The sequence below is a fragment of the Martes martes genome (assembly GCF_963455335.1).
Source record: "Martes martes genome assembly, chromosome: 16".
NCBI lineage: Eukaryota > Metazoa > Chordata > Mammalia > Carnivora > Mustelidae > Martes > Martes martes.
Genome location: NC_137904.1, coordinates 63,460,450 through 63,477,126, shown reverse-complemented (window position 1 = coordinate 63,477,126; position 16,677 = coordinate 63,460,450). Strand labels below are relative to the sequence as shown.

The 16,677-nt window shown below is 61.7% G+C and overlaps 1 protein-coding gene across 1 annotated transcript in view; it reads right to left on the bottom strand.

The window, feature by feature from the left end:
- The window catches only part of RPTOR (regulatory associated protein of MTOR complex 1), a 316,629-nt gene that overhangs the window by 49,357 nt on the left and 250,595 nt on the right, over window positions 1-16,677 (bottom strand). The window contains exons 14-18 of the mRNA XM_080826085.1: window positions 10,007-10,081; window positions 6,887-6,952; window positions 6,417-6,608; window positions 6,025-6,165; window positions 179-296 (exon numbers count right to left, since the gene is read on the bottom strand). Coding sequence (XP_080682211.1) covers window positions 179-296; window positions 6,025-6,165; window positions 6,417-6,608; window positions 6,887-6,952; window positions 10,007-10,081 — 592 coding nt within the window. The remainder of the gene's footprint in view (window positions 1-178; window positions 297-6,024; window positions 6,166-6,416; window positions 6,609-6,886; window positions 6,953-10,006; window positions 10,082-16,677) is intronic.

The window sequence follows — 16,677 nt, the reverse complement described above, 5'->3', positions numbered from 1 at the left end:
GACGAGTCAGAGGGTCCGTGCGGCCCCTCCTCAGCCCCTTCTATTCTGCTAAGTGCCTGGCAGGACAGGAGTTACAGGGGCCACTTGGAGTGGGCAGTGAGCTCAGGCCCGGGCGCCAGGGAGGGCAGCCGCGGTCGTCCCCCGGGGGCCCGGCTGGCTCCCCGCGCCACGGCTGTACCTGCGGCCGCCGGAGGAGGCGGGGGGTAGTTCTTCTCCTCCTCCATGAACTGCAGAGCCACTGTGCAGAAGTTGCTTTCGTACTGAACGACGAGATGACTCAGGGCCACCACCAGCTCCTGCCGAGAGGGACAAGGACAATAACACTTACAGCGGCTGGAGAGGACCGCGGAAGAGCAATGAGGCCGGAAGTTCACACCGAGTGCTCGGGTCACTGTAGAAAAAAGACAGGTTAAGACAAGCTCTGCACTCGGTGTTGGCAGCAGGGACAGGCCCTTCCAGGGAGGCACACGGGGGTCCAGAGGGAGCAGGAGCCTCCGGACAAGCCCTGAGTGGCACAGGTGTGAATGGGACCCCCCGGGGGACAGAGGCGTGAATGACACCCTCCGGGGGGAGGGGCAGATCGATCTGAGACCCAGGCCGAGGTACGTGTTGATTGAGCTCTGCTGCTGGTGAGCCATCTGAACTCCGGGTGCATTAAAGCGGAACACGGCTGACAAGCCAGGGCACGCTCCTTTCATTAAATGTAAAACTTGGAAAGATAAATTAGTTTCCAGTCCCTAAAAGGCAAGAAAGTTCTACATGACCCTCAGGCCTGACTGCCCGAGTTGAGGAACGCAGCAGGCGTGTTGCATGACAGCCCGGGGCCCCTGGTTTGCACGCGAACCCCTGCGGCCCCACGCCGGGGGCAGTTCTGTGCAGGTGCCCGGCTCTGCATGGTGCCTGGGACCCTCTTGGCGGCTGCCCCCTCCTCTCCTGCGTGGGTCTCTCTCACCTTAACCCTGCACGGGCCCTTCACCTCCTCCTTTCGCGTCTGTGCACTACACGGCTCCCAAACCCACCGCCCGCGCCCCCCGTCTCTTCAAGCTCAATCTGCCCAGAGCCCGACTGCGTGACCCCCTGTGTTCGCCTGCTCATGCCCACTGCGGACACCCCATCTGGCACTTGTCTGCGGCACCTTCATGCCTGCCCATGCCCCCTACAGCCCGGAGCACATGCCTGCTGGGGCTGCCAGCTGGTGGCTCCCAGCAAACCAGCAGCCTGTACTGTCGTCGAAGAGCACCGGCTCCCCCCCGTCACCCTGATGCGAGGAAGGAAAACCCGGGCCGGGCCTGGACCGTTAACTCGCACCCGGGCCCTGGACCGTTAACTCACACTCGGGCCCTGGACGGTTAACTCGCACCCAGGCCCTGCACACTCTGGTGCGGGGAACGCCATCAACGGTCAAACACCGAGTTCACTGCCCACGCCCGGTGGCTCTGGGCCAAGCACGTCCTGCTGGGGTGGCCACAGCTGGCGACAGGCTCTTGGTACGCATCTGACCACAAAACGCAGATGTGGGGTTAGTTCTGGCAAGGATGCACAGGCTTCCAGAGGTCCAACATGGATACCCGGCATCCCCGAGAAACGTGGCCCGGCACCCCTGAAAAATGTGGCTCAGCCCCCTAGGACCCCCACGACATGTGGCCCAGCCCCTAGTACCTCAAGACATGTGGCCCAGCCCCCCCGGCACCCCTGACACATGGTCCAGCCCCCCAAGACATGTGGCCCAGCCCCCCCGGCACCCCTGACACATGTGGCCCAGCCCCCCCGGCACCCCTGACACATGTGGCCCAGCTCCCCCGGCACCCCGAGACACGTGGCCCAGCTCCCGCAGCACCTTGAGACACGTGGCCCAGCTCCCCTGGCACCCCGAGACACGTGGCCCAGCCCCCCCGGCACCCCGAGACACGTGGCCCAGCCCCCCCGGCACCCCGAGACACGTGGCCCAGCCCCCCCGGCACCCCGAGACACGTGGCCCAGCTCCCCCGGCACCCCGAGACACGTGGCCCAGCCTCCCGGCACCCCTGAGACACGTGGCCCAGCCCCCCCGGCACCCCGAGACACGTGGCCCAGCCTCCCGGCACCCCTGAGACACGTGGCCCAGCCCCCCCGGCACCCCGAGACACGTGGCCCAGCCTCCTGGCACCCCTGAGACACGTGGCCCAGCCCCCCCGGCACCCCTGAGACACGTGGCCCAGCCCCCCCGGCACCCCTGAGACACGTGGCCCAGCCCCCCCGGCACCCCTGAGACACGTGGCCCAGCTCCCCTGGCACCCCGAGACACGTGGCCCAGCCTCCCGGCACCCCTGAGACACGTGGCCCAGCCCCCCCGGCACCCCTGAGACACGTGGCCCAGCCCCCCCGGCACCCCGAGACACGTGGCCCAGCCCCCCCGGCACCCCTGAGACACGTGGCCCAGCCCCCCCGGCACCCCGAGACACGTGGCCCAGCCTCCCGGCACCCCGAGACACGTGGCCCAGCCCCCCCGGCACCCCGAGACATGTGGCCCAGCCCCTCTGGCCAGCAGCACCTCTCAGCCTCATATGGCAGGGTCAGTCCCACCTTCTTCCCAACCTCCTGCCTTCTGCTCACACGCAGAACAAAACAAGGCCTTGCCCACCTGTGTCCCGGCCGCCCCTGGCCCCTCACACCCACCATCCTCGATCTTGCATGGACTCTTGAAGGGGCCACCACCCCACCCCTGCTGTCCCCTCGGCCTGGAAAGGCCTCCCCAGTTCACCCCGTGTTTCCTTCAGGCCTTCGCTCAGACACCTCCCTGAGTGCCCCGAGTTCATGCAGGCCCCCCCGCCCACAGACGCACTCTGCCTTCGTCCAGTTCGCCTCCCTCAGAGGGTGGTCGCTCCCTGCCACGTCACACACGGGTCTGCTCAGTCTCCAGCTTGCCCCACCTCCTCTTGGGAGAGGACCCAGGTTCAGTGCCCAGCTGGGTCATCTCGGCTGGCGACCCAGGGCCCAGCACGCAGGTGCCTGATGAGTGCGCACCAAATGGACAGAACCTCTCCCTTCAAATACCTTCTCATCTCCAGCACGGGGTCCGCTTTACTGAGCGTCCCAGGGCTCAGGGGCCGCATTCCTGGGCACCTGCCCTGCCCTGAGGGGAGTGAATGCTCACGTGGTTGCCTGGGAGGTCGGGCCACACATCTTCCCAGGGTCCTCCCTGCGGCCTCTGTGTGCTGGCTGCCACCTCCTTGCTTCCTCCCCAGAGGGCCGGCCCCGCTGCATGTTTCCAGCAGCACGTGACTGGCTGACACCTTGTGGCCTGCGGTCACGGAGTAACCGCGGTGAGACGGAGCCACGTCGGGGCAGCACGTCTGCTCCCACATGTGCGCCCTCCAAGCGCGCCTCCAGCTGTGGGTGCTCTGGCCCGGGCAGCTTCCCCCCTTGTCTCCACCAGGGACCTGGGTCCTGGGGCGCTGACGCGTCTCGCCAGTCTCGCTCGGACTCTGACGTGCTGGTGAAGGAGGTGGACGCGGACGTGAGGAGGTGGGGGCCCGGTGTACCGGACAGGTGGCACTTTGTCCTTCAGAGACAGGTGCCCGCCCGGGGGCATCTGGGAGGCGGGGGTGGTTGTGCTGACGCCGAATTTACCCAGCACGGCCGGGAGGCATCCGCAGCGCCTCAGCCGGGAGGCAACACGGCTCTGACAAACAGAGGTCGTCTCGTCCACACCGAGCACACGTGACTTGACGGAAGCCCCCCCCATCCCTGCTCCTCTCGAGCTGCAGACCGGATGCAGCAGCGGCTGGCTGCCCACGTGACCAGGGCCCAAGCTGCAGGTCGCAGCCCACGACCCTGACCGGGGCCCCGCAGCATGGTCCCCCGGACCAGCAGGCTGGGCCCGAGCCCCCTCAGAGTGCCATGCGCCACGCCAGTCCCGCCACACGGCTCTGGACAAGGAGAAAACGCAGCTGCCAGCGGCACTGGGGTTCTGCGGCCAGGGAAGGGCCCGCTCTCTGGGCGGGCGCCGCTTTCCCCTCTAAGCCTCGCCTGCCCACCCTGCTCAGACGGCACCAAGTGCTGCCCTCCGTCCCCAAAGCCCCCGTGTTCCCATAGCCTACTTGGCTTCGTTGGCTTATGTAATAGGCCTGCTGGGGGCTGTCTGTCCCCCGTTAGAGCACAAACTTGCTGAAAGCAGGGCAGGGTCCCCAGGCCACCCCAAAGACCTGGAACGCGGCACTCAAGTGTTTGCTGGAAGAATGAAGTACTTTGGCAGGCGCCCCCCCCCCCAGGGGCCGGCGACGATGAGCCACTGCCCTCCCCCTCATCCCTGCACTGCCCCTCCTGCTGCTCGCTGCCACAGCCACTCGGACGGCAGGTAGCCCGGGTCCACCATGGGCCTTCATACCTCTGGACCTTTGCACATACTCTGCCTGCCCTACCCGCTCTCCCTGTCCCTCACCTCCCCGGCTCCTGGCTGTTCAGGGACGAGCTCCCACCTGTGGAAACCTTCCTGACCCCACGTCCCCGGCGAAGCAGGGCAGGTGCCACTCTGACCTGTTCCCGAGAGCTCTGCGCCCACCGCTGAGGTCCTGCATGTCTGTGGGCGCTCTAGCACCACCGCTGGTTTCTGCGTCTGCCCTTTGAAGGCAGGCTCACCTTCTACGCTGTGCCCCAGGGCCTGGGATGCTAAGAGCTCGCATGCTGAGCCCAGGGTGGAGGAGCACGTGGGAAGGAGAGCCGTCCCCTGCCTCCAGATGGGGCACGTCGGTGGGACGGGCTCAGACGTGCAGCCGCGCCCCCGGGAGGCCGCTCCGGCATGCAGCCAACAGGCAAGGCAGACAGCGATGTGCCCTCAGGAGAGGCCTGGCTACACCTGGGACAGCGGGTGGCATCCAGCCAGGACTGGCATGCCAGGGGCTGCACGAAGCACTTAGACATCCCTGTGACTTTGCGGGCCACTGTCCCAACACTGGAAACTGAGAGGGACAGTCTTGCCATTTTTATTAACGTTCTTTGTTATTCTTAAGATTTTCTGGAAAGAAGGAAAAAACTTTCCTTCTTTAAAAGGGATTTTAATGGACAATTAAAGAAACCACTATGTGCTGGTCCGACCAGTGGCTCCGAGTAGAGGCACTTTGCTGGCGGGCCTGCAGGAGAGGAGCTGCCAGCAAGAACGTGCGGGCCAGTGAAACAGGCTCCGCACCGGGGTCTTGTGTCGCAGTCCTGCTGGGGTGCTGGGCCGTCGGGCACATGAGCAATGGCCTCATCCCCTGAAGGGAACACGAGGGAGAGACGGAGTCCTCCCATGGGTCGAGTCTGGCTGACAGGAACTTGCTGAGGGAACTCCATCCCTCCCAGGAGAACCAGGGGGGGTCCAAAGGGACCAACGGCCCCAGGCCACACGCAGCCTCCCTCGGCCCCATGCGGGGGTCTCGGGCCGGCCCGTGCGCAGTGCCGTGTGAACACGAGCCACCCATGGGAGAACCGCCTCGGCGGCACGGGCAGCCTTCCAAGGTCACCAGTGAACCGCACGGGTCCCGGTGGCGCTGCTGCCTGGGGTGGGGGGGCGCCTAGCTGAGGCCGGGCCAACTTTGGACAGAGGTGTGAGGTCTTGGCCGGGAATCCGTGGTATTTCCACATCTGCACAGATGAGTACGAGTTCTCAACTTTAAGAGCGCTCCGCTCAGCCGCGGACGAACACGGGGGCGGGGAGGGGAGGACGCCACACAAACCTTGCTGGCGGGCTGTGCGCATCTACCGCTCTTTTGAGTCTCCGGGGGTGTGTGTGCTGCTCCTGGGCGAGAAGGAGCCTAGTCTACAAGCTGCCGGAGACGCAGCCCTGTTAAATGCCTTTAAATGAAGCAAACACACGAGTATCTGGTGAAGAAACGCATTTTGTAGAGAATTAAACACACATTTAAAGGTCTGCTCTGTCAAGGGTGCGCGCCAGTGGGAGACGAGGGCTTGCGGCGGCGGTCAGGGTCGCTGGCTCAGACCCCCGGGTACCACGGGAGACCGGCCGCGAGGCACTCTGCTGCCACCTGCGACCTGGGGGCCACGCACCTTGCGGACCACGGGGCTTCCGTCGTTGATCAGCTGGGCCAGCATCATGGCCACGTTGTGGTCGATGGTGGTCGAGTGGTCAGTCCTCTCTGCAGAGTTGCCCACGAATGTGCCAAGGGCGAAGACGGCCGCACAGCGCACCTGCAAGAAAGGCCAGACAGCGGTCAGGCCGCAGTGGGCGGTGGGGTTGCGCCCCTGCGTGGGGTCACCTGTCCTGATGGGGCAGCAGGGCGCGGGGAGGCAGCAGAGCACCAACGGGCACTGAGAGAGCCGCCGGGGAGTGAGGGACCCTGGGGCCTGGCCACGTGGTGGCATAGTCTCTCGGCACCCCCAGGATCCCCCCCCGCAACAGGTGGCCTCAGCTGGCCCGGACACGCCGGCGGTGGGCTCACCTCAGGGATGGGGTCCGAGAGGAGGCTGCAGAGCTTCTCGTGCGCGCTGTCCCTCACGCCACACCACCTGGCCGAGTCAAAGTTCTGCCAGATGCGGCCTAGGCAGATGGCCACCCACTGGCGCAGCAGCGGGTGGGGGTCGTTGAGCTGCTCTAGGCAGATGGCGATCAAGTTTCCCTGGAGGCAGGCTTCCTGCAGGAAGGCAGACAGCAGCCAGGGGTCACCCCTGACCCAGGGGAGTGGGGGGCGCCAGTGGGGGTCGCGGCCCCGTTGCTCGGGGAAGTGCCCATGTGGCCGCTGAGATCAGTTTTCCTCCTTCCGGATGCCGCCAAATGCAGCTCACCTGCGAGCGGTGGCTACACGCAGGCCCCCCCGCCGGCACCCCCTCCTGAGGGAGACTGTTCCACAGACGGGGGGAGCAGGGTGGCGGGGTCAGGAGGCCCCGGAGGGGCGGCGGCTGCGGCACTCACCTGCCCTGTGTTGTAGCTGTTGACGATCACGGCGAGGATGAACGCCGTCATGGTCCGGTGTTCGGCCTGGAAGACAGAAGGCAGCCTGGTTTCGCTCTCGCCTGCGGTGGAAACGCTCCCTCCCGAGCTCTGTGATGAGCCCGGGGCCCACTGATGCGAGTCGGTCTGCCTGCGGACCGGGGTCTACAGATGAGAGGAGCCCGCTGAAGAGGGGCCGGCGGCTTTGGGCTTGGAGCCTCTGAGCGCATGTTGTCCGCCGAGGTGCGAATGCTGCAGGACAGGGCGCGTCCGCCGCGGCCCCGCGTGGGCAGAGGACCGTCGTCCCCTGGTGGGAAGCGCCCGACCGCCCCCCGTGCCCCCTCGCCCAAGCCGTGCCGCACGCTGCCCTCGCCACGCACGCCGGTGGGGAACGTGTAGACCCCCCTCCTAACTCAGTCCCCAGCTCTCTCTCCCGGCCTCCCGTCGCGTGGGGCCGGTCTTCACGCCGCCCTTCCCTCTGTGGGCCTGTGGCCCTCCTGAAGGGGGAACCAGTCAGCCTATCCCAGTGGTTCTGGGGGGCCTCATGTTTTTCACGTGCACTCTGAGTGGAGCCTGACCCGGATCCCTCTTGCTCTCGCCCTCGGATGCGTCGAGGCCACCACAGGGCCAACCGCAGCCTTCTCCCTCCGCCTTAACCCCTCAGGTCCGTGAGGACCGCGCCTGTGTCCGCAGCCGGTGTGTACTCCCATGTGCCAACAAGTTCGCCAGTTCCTTAGTCTTGTGCTGCTGTCTGCGTCCCACGGTACCGTCTTCACACGGGTCTGCGCTGCGGGTCCACACGCGGCGGGCTCTGAGCCTCTGACCACGTGTCCTGAACACTGTGTGAGGTGGCGGAGGGTCCCAGGGTGACGGTCCGTTTCCTCTGGCGCAGCGTCCACCGCCCGCTGAAGCGGCCCGCTCCTGTGCAAAGGCCCTCTCGTTCTGGTTACTTCTAAGACTCTCCCTTTTGCTTGGAGACGTTCGACTCCGTCAGGATGCATCTTCGTGTGGATTTGCCTGTGTTCACCCTTTATAAGGTTCACTGCGCTTTTTACAACTGAAAACACGTTCCTTTCTTCATACTGGGAGAATTATCCGCCGTGGGCGCGCCACATCCTGCCGCTCCCCACTGTCCCGATGGCACGCTCCGGCCTGGGGCTGGAAGCAGTGGGACCCCCCGCCCCGTAGGCCTCGGAGCCCCCTTCCCGCCCGCTGTTGGCTCCGCTCTGGCTGGCGTCTCCGCACGTTCTCCCACCACGGGCCGCCTGTGGTTTGCTTCACTGCGGAGCTTTGAACGGCAGAGACGACGTCTTCCACTGTAGGCCCCCCCCCCCCCAGATCTGCCTACTTACCAAGAGAATCTACTTGGTCATGAGATTTTATTTATTCATTTGACAGAGAGAGACACAGGGAGAGAGGAACACAAGCAGGGGGAGGGGTAGAGGGAGGAGCAGGCTCCCGCCGAGCAGGGAGCCCGACGCCCGACGCGGGGCTCGATCCCAGGACCCTGGGATCACGACCTGAGCCCAAGGCAGAGGCTTAACGACGGAGCCCCCCAGGCGCCCTCTAGTTGGCCATTTTTGAGGATGAGTAAAAAGAGAAGAATAGCTTGTTTTCTTCTAAAAGGGACAAAAGCAGTTCTGAGGAACTACACGATGGTGCATTTTGGACGTAACTGAATTCTTTCATTCAATCGTCTCACACACACTGACTCAAATGGGTTTTACAGTTTTTCTCAGAGAACTCTATTACTTTCAGTTCTCGGGGGCTGATTTCCTATTTGCCGACTCCGCTGGCCCTCCTCCCCACGGGTTCGACCGCCCGCGGCCCAGGCTCTCAGGCTCTAGGCTCTGCCCGCGCCCGGCGGGGGGTTCTCCCTTTGCGTCCAGGCCCCTGGGGATCCGGGCTGGTGTCTCCACCTGGATGGGGACCCCTGGGAACCGCGTTTCCAAGCCCCTCCCGCGCGTGGGGCGGGGCACGCGTCGCAGGCTCCTGGCTTCCAGCGGGGGTCCGTTCCTGCGCTGTGGCCACTCAGGCCCCACCCTGGGCACAGAGTCGGGTCTGCTGGGCAGGGGACCCCGGGGTGAGCGCTCCTTCCCACTGTGGCTCTCCTCAGACTTCCGGCTTCAGTTTTTGGCATCTGGCGATCTGCTTTTGAATTTCACTATGGGCTCAAAACGTCCGTGTGTTTGCAGCCGAAGTGGGGCCCACCTGTGCCGGCCTGGCCTACCACTGAGCCACGATCACCAGCGCAGGCGGCTCTGCCATCCGGCTGCCCGTGCTCGCGCTCACCCAGACTCGGGGAAGCGACTGCCTCCCAGCCTCGTGAAGGGTGAGCTTCCGCTCCCAGGAGGGAGCTCCGTCGCCAGGCTTCAGTTCAAACACGCGGTGCCGTCTGCCTGTTACGCAACAATCCTGTCTTTAACGTCTTCTGGTTTTTCTTCGGTAACCAGCATAGCTTAGAATGCCAAGGCTGCGAAAATGAACTTTTACGCTTTACATATGCTGGCAAAACCGAGTTATATCAAGGAGCGACTCAGGACGTCTGTTTTGTTCTCTCTGCCATGCTAGGAGCCGCAGGGAGGGACCCCGGGGGTTCGTTACGACGCATCTGCAGCGCTCGCTGTGAATGCCGTTCATAGATGACTGTTGCTGAAGCATTTTAATAAAATAAAATAAGTCGAAACTTAAACGTTCACTCTCTTCTTTCCTGCCCTCCCTTCCTTCCTGATTCATAAGGCACACTGGCAACTTGTCATGTTCCAGAACCTTCCCTAGGCCTGTGAGCTGTCAGAGAGCCGTGAAAGCGCTCATTAATCTCATTCCATCGACAGGATGTGAGCAGGAAGGGATTCTCCTCTGCCGCACTGACGTGCCAGGGAGACAGACGAACGTGAACAGCCAAACCGACCTGCTCAGAGGCAGAAAGGAAACTGCTCTGAAACCAGCTGCTCTTAGGCAAAGGCCGACCGCCTGCCCACACCCCAACACGGCCCTCCGCCCGCAGGGAGCCCCTCGCCACGGACCCCCAGAGCGAGACACACGCGGACACAAACGGCATAGCTCTCAACACTGTTGAGGGAGAAGCGAGGGTCGTCTTACTGGCATGTAAGGGTCTGCCAAGACCGACAGGAAGTACTTGTGGCCGTTGTCCTTCACCAGGTCAGCTTGGCACGACTGGGGAGAGAAAGAGACAGGGAGAAACCGTGAGTGCGGGTACCCGGGGGGCTCCTTGCTTCCTGGGATGTGTGAATCATGGATGAGCAGGGAATGTTCTATGCCTTCATGATTTGCTCAAGTCCAACCTTCACTGGGAAGATCGGCTAGAGCGGCTGCTTGCAGACACACCCTCCTCGGCCGCCGGGGAGGGGCCGGCACCTCACACGCACTCGGGAGTGCGGCGGCTCCGAGATGTTCCCAAACACCTCCGGGGACCTGCCGGGAGGGGCCCCTTCACCTCTGCGGCCCGTGCCCACACCCTCCCTTCCCTGCTCCCCTCCTCCTGCCCTCCGAGGGGGAGGCACCCTACGCTCGGAACCCTCCCTGGTTTCTACAGACCCTATCCCCTGCTGAAGCTTTCCTTAGAATTTTGCCTGGACTTAGAAAACACTGGGAAAGGATAATCTGTGGAAGTCTAATCGTGTGAACCGTCTGTGTCACACGTTTCAACAGGTGCTTCCTGGAGCAGAGGCCCGACTCCTTACCCCAAAGGCAGAGCCCTGAGGTGGGAAGCGTATGTGAAGAGTCAGGTGTACAGCTCTTCCCCAACCTCCAGGCCACGCTGCACCATCACACTCCGGCCTGCACCTGCACACCTGCACATACGTGCACACACCTGCACACATCTGCACGCACCAGCGCATACCTGCACACCTGCATGTTTGTGCACACACCTGCATGCACTGGGACACACCTGCACATACGTGCACACACCTACACACACTGGCACACACCTGCATGTACCAGCACACACCGGCCCACACCTGTACGCCTGCACATATGTGCACACACCCGCACACACCTGCACACCTGCACGTATGTGTACACACCTGCATGCACCGGCCCACACCTGCACACCTGCATGCTTGTGCACACACCTGCACGCACTGGGACACACCTGCACACCTGCACACACCTACACACACTGGCACACACCTGCATGTACCAGCACACTGGCCTGCACCTGTACCCCTGCACATATGTGCACGCACCTGCACATACTTGCACACCTGCACGCATGTGCACACACCGGCACGCACTGGGACATACCTGCATGTACCAGCACACACCAGTACACATCACGTATCAGCACACACCTGCACGCACACCTGCAAGTATGTGCACACACCGTCCCGCACTGGGACACACCTGCACGTATCAGCACACACCTGCACGCACTGGCGCACACCCGCACGTACCGGCACACAGCTGCACGACAGTGGGTTTGTAAGCTGAGCTCTCATTCAAGGACCCGCTGGTGCTAGGCACTGGCTTGGTCCTGGACACAGACACGACCCACACACACACTGCTCACAGTCTCTGGAGGAGACAGCTGTGTGCGCGTGATGGCACGGCAAGGAGATCCGGGGGATATGGCGGCTCAGCGCCTATGCTTAAGGACAGCGGGATCTTCTGCAGAGTCGGGACGGAGGGGAAGGCGAGCCTATCCTGTGGGATGCGGGACGCAGAGGGCACAGGGCTTCGGATGCTGCATGGAGGCCCTGAGGTGGCTGGCAGGGCCTGGCACCTGGGAGGGTCACGGCAGTGGGTCTGCAGGACTGCCGTGGATGGGGAGCCGGACTGAAAGGGGGCAGCAGGTGCAGCCGGCGCAGAGGGCGTGGGGATGACTCTGGAGACGGAGACGATTCTCACGGGATCCGGGCAGGAGGGGTGGGTGACCCAACTGCTTGGCAAGATCACTAAAGAGCTGGGGTGCCGGGTGCAGGCCCTCAGAGAAGGAGGGTTCTACATGGGGCCAGGGCGTCTGAGGCACCTCTGAGACACACGTGGGGCCGTCAGGAGGAAGCTCGAGTGCACACATGTCCAGGAACAGAGTGTGAGCCAAGCCGACCTTCAGATCAGAAGTCACGCTCACATGGGGTGGGAGCCCGACGCCGCAGACGGGGAGGAGGGTGCTCTGCACTACGGAGGACAGCTCCCCCACACCACCTGCTTCTCGGGGGTTCTCATCATTCAGGGTTTCCTCCAGGACACCGGCAGGGCAGCCTCCCACTGGCCGTGTGAGTGGGAGCCGAGCAGGGTGGGCGTGGGGGCTGGTCAGGAAGCGTGGGCACCAGGGGCTCAGGCCAGTGGGCTGATTCCCGAAGCGCCAGGAAGCCGATTAAGCTTGAGTTTCCAAGTGACTCCACAGGGACGCCCTGCTTTGAACGAAGGTGGTGACGGAAGATCTAGGAAGGCATCGACACGCTATCTGCTCTGCAGCGTCACCGTTGGAGGGGACCGGGAGAGGGCAGCGCAGAAGCCCCTGGGAACAGCGGCCAGCTGCCCGATTCTCAGAGCAAAGGCTCCTCTTTGGTTTTAAACCAGAGGTCGGACAAGTTGGATCAAGGCCAACATGTGTACAGTGAGCCTCACCAGAGGGGAGCACGGGGCCACTAATTCATGCCCCACTCGCTCTGAACCGTGGTGTGTGCGTCCGAGTGACTTCGGTGCAGCCTGCGCTGATGAGGGGGTCGCACCAGGAGGGACCCCCAAGAGTCACCTCATCGCGGGCCTCCTGCCCTCCCAGGCCTCAGCCGGAGTCACTAACCAACCGGCTAAGAACTTGCTCGGACTTTCTCCAGCTCAGCTGTCCCTCCCGCGCCCTCCATCCTCTGCAGGCAGGGGCCCGGGACACACGTACCTTGGCCAACCGCCTCATCAGGAGGGACACGAGGACTTTTGACTACGAAGACACAGAAATGCCACGCACAGACACACGCTTCCCACGGACTGGGTGGAAAGCCTCCCGCGGAGCCTCAGGGGCCGTGGCCGCCAAGGAGCCCCCGAAGCTGGTGCGTCCCCCAGACCCAGCAGCAGGAGAGGCAAGGGCATGAACACCAAGTGGTTTTTCCTGAACAGGCCCCTGTCCCAGCACACACACAACCACCTCCGACGGCTTTCAGTTCTCACTACAGCTCTGCTCTCTCCCGGATTTCAGGGAATTGCGCTTTTAAAACAAGGGACGGGGTGGTGAGGAAGAGAAGCAGAGCAAGCAGACGAGGGAGCATCCAGTTCCCTGTGACGCCGGCCGAAGACGGGGTGCGCGGACAGATAGCAGGAGGGGCAGTGTCCCGGCCACGAGGCTGAGTCCACGAGGCAGGCAAGGGGAGTGGCCTGGCAGGGGTGAGGCAAGGGGGTGGCCTGGCAGGGGTGAGGCAAGGGGGTGGCCTGGCAGGGGTGAGGCAAGGGGGTGGCCTGGCAGGGCACGCTTCCTGCTCTTCCTCACAGATGAAGGTCTGTTACGAGGGCGGCCGGGACGTCGCCGGGACGGTCCTGAGCACCGGTGGGCACGGCTGCTCGTGACCTGCTGTGAACTTGCAGAAACTGACACAGTGGGAGAGGCCCGCTTCCGGTCCGCGTGGGTCCCAGAGTTCAGATCTTGATGACAGAGAAGGAAAACCCAGAGTGGGGCCGTGGGGCGGCCGTTCCCAGTGCGACGGGTGCCCGCGGAGACAGCAGGACGGTGTTGGGATGCACAGACACCCGGTTTTAGAAATGGTGCGAGGTCCTATGACCAGCGGTGCCTGGGAAAATGAGCCCGGGGCAGGATTTCTGCTCACTGGTCACGAGAGCTCACAGCCCCTCACAAATTGCACAGCACGCTCACTGCGCACGTTCACGTCCCTCCACACGCCTCGGACCCCGGTGTGACGGGCTTTCCACGGCCAAGTGCAGAAGACGCTTAAATATACAGGGTGCCTAGCCGGCGCAGTCGAAGCCCGTGACTCTTGATCTTGGGGTCGTGAGGTCAAACCCCATGATGGGTGCAAAGATGACTTAGAACAATAAATGAACTTAAAAATTCTTGCATCGGGTGCTCTTGTGTCAAAGGTAAACTCTGGAACGCAAACACACCATGAATGTTGTAAATAACCAGGATCAATGGGAAAAATCACTGGCACATATGGATGCTTTTATGCCTTCAATCTACTTTTTCGTGTATGTTCCAAAATCTGTAAATATATTTAAAAGTTCAAAAAGTCAAAATGTTGCAGAAAGGCATGGCCGGAGAAGGCAGCTTCCCTCCTCTGTCCCTGCAGGGGCTGCAGAGTCGGACGATGACACTTGAACGTGGAAGACTGGCGTCTGGATATAAAATGGAAACGTGACACAGAATGCGAGGAAAGCCCCCCTCCACCGCTACCGCGAGCGCTCTGTTCGTTTCTTAACTGATTCTCCCGACCTTTCCTCACGCAAACATAAGAAATACGAACAGAGGGGCGCCTGGGTGGCTCAGTGGGTTAAAGCCTCTGCCTTCGGCTTGGGTCATGATCCCAGGGTCCTGGGATCGAGCCCCGCATCGGGCTCTCTGCTCAGCAGGGAGCCTGCTTCCTCCTCTCTCTCTGCCTGCCTCTCTGCCTGCTTGTGATCTCTCTGTCAAATAAATAAATAAAATCTTTAAAAAAAAATAAAAGAAATACGAACAGAGACTGACCCCTCCTTTTCTCAGATGGGAGGACGCTCCCCTGTGTAAGGCAGCCTTCACGCGGACGGCGTCCTCTCTTCACCGCGGACGTGCAGCCGTCAAGAGGAGAGCCTGGCTTGCTCAGACCCAGCGGGCAAAGCCGTAACTTCTGTAAGCAACGCGGCCCCATCACAGGACAAGTCCATCCGCAGCCCTGACACCCTGTGTCCTAGCAGCACAGTGGGCTGCAAGACACCCGAGCATTTGCCCATCTGAGAAGTGAAAACTCAGACTCAGGGCCGCCCGACCACGCGCGTCCCTCACCACAGAGGGCACCGAGCACCTCCGCTGCGTGTGAACGAGCGTCATCTGTATTTCTCTTTCCGGCACTTGCTAGTTCAGGCCCATCTTCTGGCCCCTGCTCTGCTGGACCGTCAGTGTTGTTTCTGATTTCTTGGAGCTCTTTACGTATGATGGCTGGTCTGTCACCTGGCAGTGGAGGTGTAAATACCACCCCCCAATTCTTTAAGACTTTGCTCATGTCCCCCCACCCCATGCAAATGTTTTATCGCTCTGCAACCAAATCTATTAATTTTCAAAGAGATCTAGACTTTTAAGTTATGATTAAAAAGGCTTTCATCACTCTAAGGTTAAGTAGAATTTACCTGGGTTTTCTTTTAGTACTTTCACGGTTTCATTCTTTATATCTAAATAATCTTTTTAAAGTTAATTCTGGGGCGCCTGGGTGGCTCAGTCGGTTAGGCATCTGCCTTTGGCTCAGGTCTTGATCTCAGGTCCTGAGATCGAGCCCCACCTCAGGCTCCCAGGGAACCTGCTTCTCCCCCTCCCTCTGCTGCTCCCCTGCTTGTGTGCTCTATCAAATAAATGCAATCTTTAGAAAAATAAAAATTAACGTCAAGTCCGGTGTTTGGGAAGCACAGTTAGACAGCTAGCTACCCCAACACCGGAAATTCAGGAGCCCGCCATCCTTAGTGAGCAGATCGGAGCTGCTGGCTCGACCCTGCGCAAGGCCCTTGAACACGGAGGTCCGTCTCTGTTCGCCTGTTTGTCAGCCTGTCCGCGCGTGACCCAGCCCCACGACGTTCCTCATCACCGAGGCTTTGTCCCACCTTCCGGGATCTGGCAGGGTTAATTCCTTGCCATCCTCCACTCTGTTCAGAGTCTCCCTGGTGATCGCTATTTACTTCTCCACAGGAAGTACAGAGCGTGTCTGCCTAGTTCCCGAGAAGAGGGAGGGAGAAAGAGCTGGTAGTTTTACTGGGGTTGTATTGAAGCTTGGGTTAATTTAGGGAACGCTGACATACTGCCGATGACAAAGCCTTCTGTAAACAAACGGTGTATGTTTTTCTTTGTTCGGGGGACATCTGTGTTCCTCAGGAACGCTCTACAGCTTCCCTCTGGGAGGGCTTTCATGTCTCGGGTCAGGTTCACGCCCAGACTTAGGGTTCTTCCGTAGACGGGGTGCGCGTATCTTCGCTGGTTGTTCTTGTGATTTCTGTACCAACCTCAGTCCCCCTTCCTCCTAACGCCCCTCCCTAGCAGCCTGGCACTGACCACTGCGACTTCCAGGCATGTCGCGTGCAGCCGTGGTGGTTTGCTTCTACTTTTCTAGGCTTTGTGCCTTTAATCTCAGCCTCTGTCCGGCGGTGTTAGCGGAGAGCGACCGCGGCTTCTCCTGCTCCCGTTGCTCTCGGCGTCTCCCCGGTGCGCGCGAAGCCGGCTTCCGGGCTTACGTGGTAGAGGAGCAGCTGAGGACATACTCTTATCCTGGGTTTTCTTCCTTCGTGAGAAGATCGAGGTTGGCCTTCTACTGATCAATATTACTACTGTAATGGCTCAGCTTCTCGGGGGCTGACCCAGGACCAACTCTGCACCCCAGGAGGAGCCTATCTGGCAGTGCGGTGCTGTCCTTTCCACGTTCCGCTGGGTTATTTCCAAACACAACTATGAATACCATGTGGTTTCTTTTTCTGTGTGATCTTGTTCCGTGCTGCGTGGGGTGATGTATATAAAACAAACGTGACCATTTTATCGACACGTGAGGCATGCGGCTCGGTGGCATTGAGTGCATTCGCGCAGTTGTGAATTCGAGGTTCGCACATCAACGCGCCCCTTGCTCTACAAA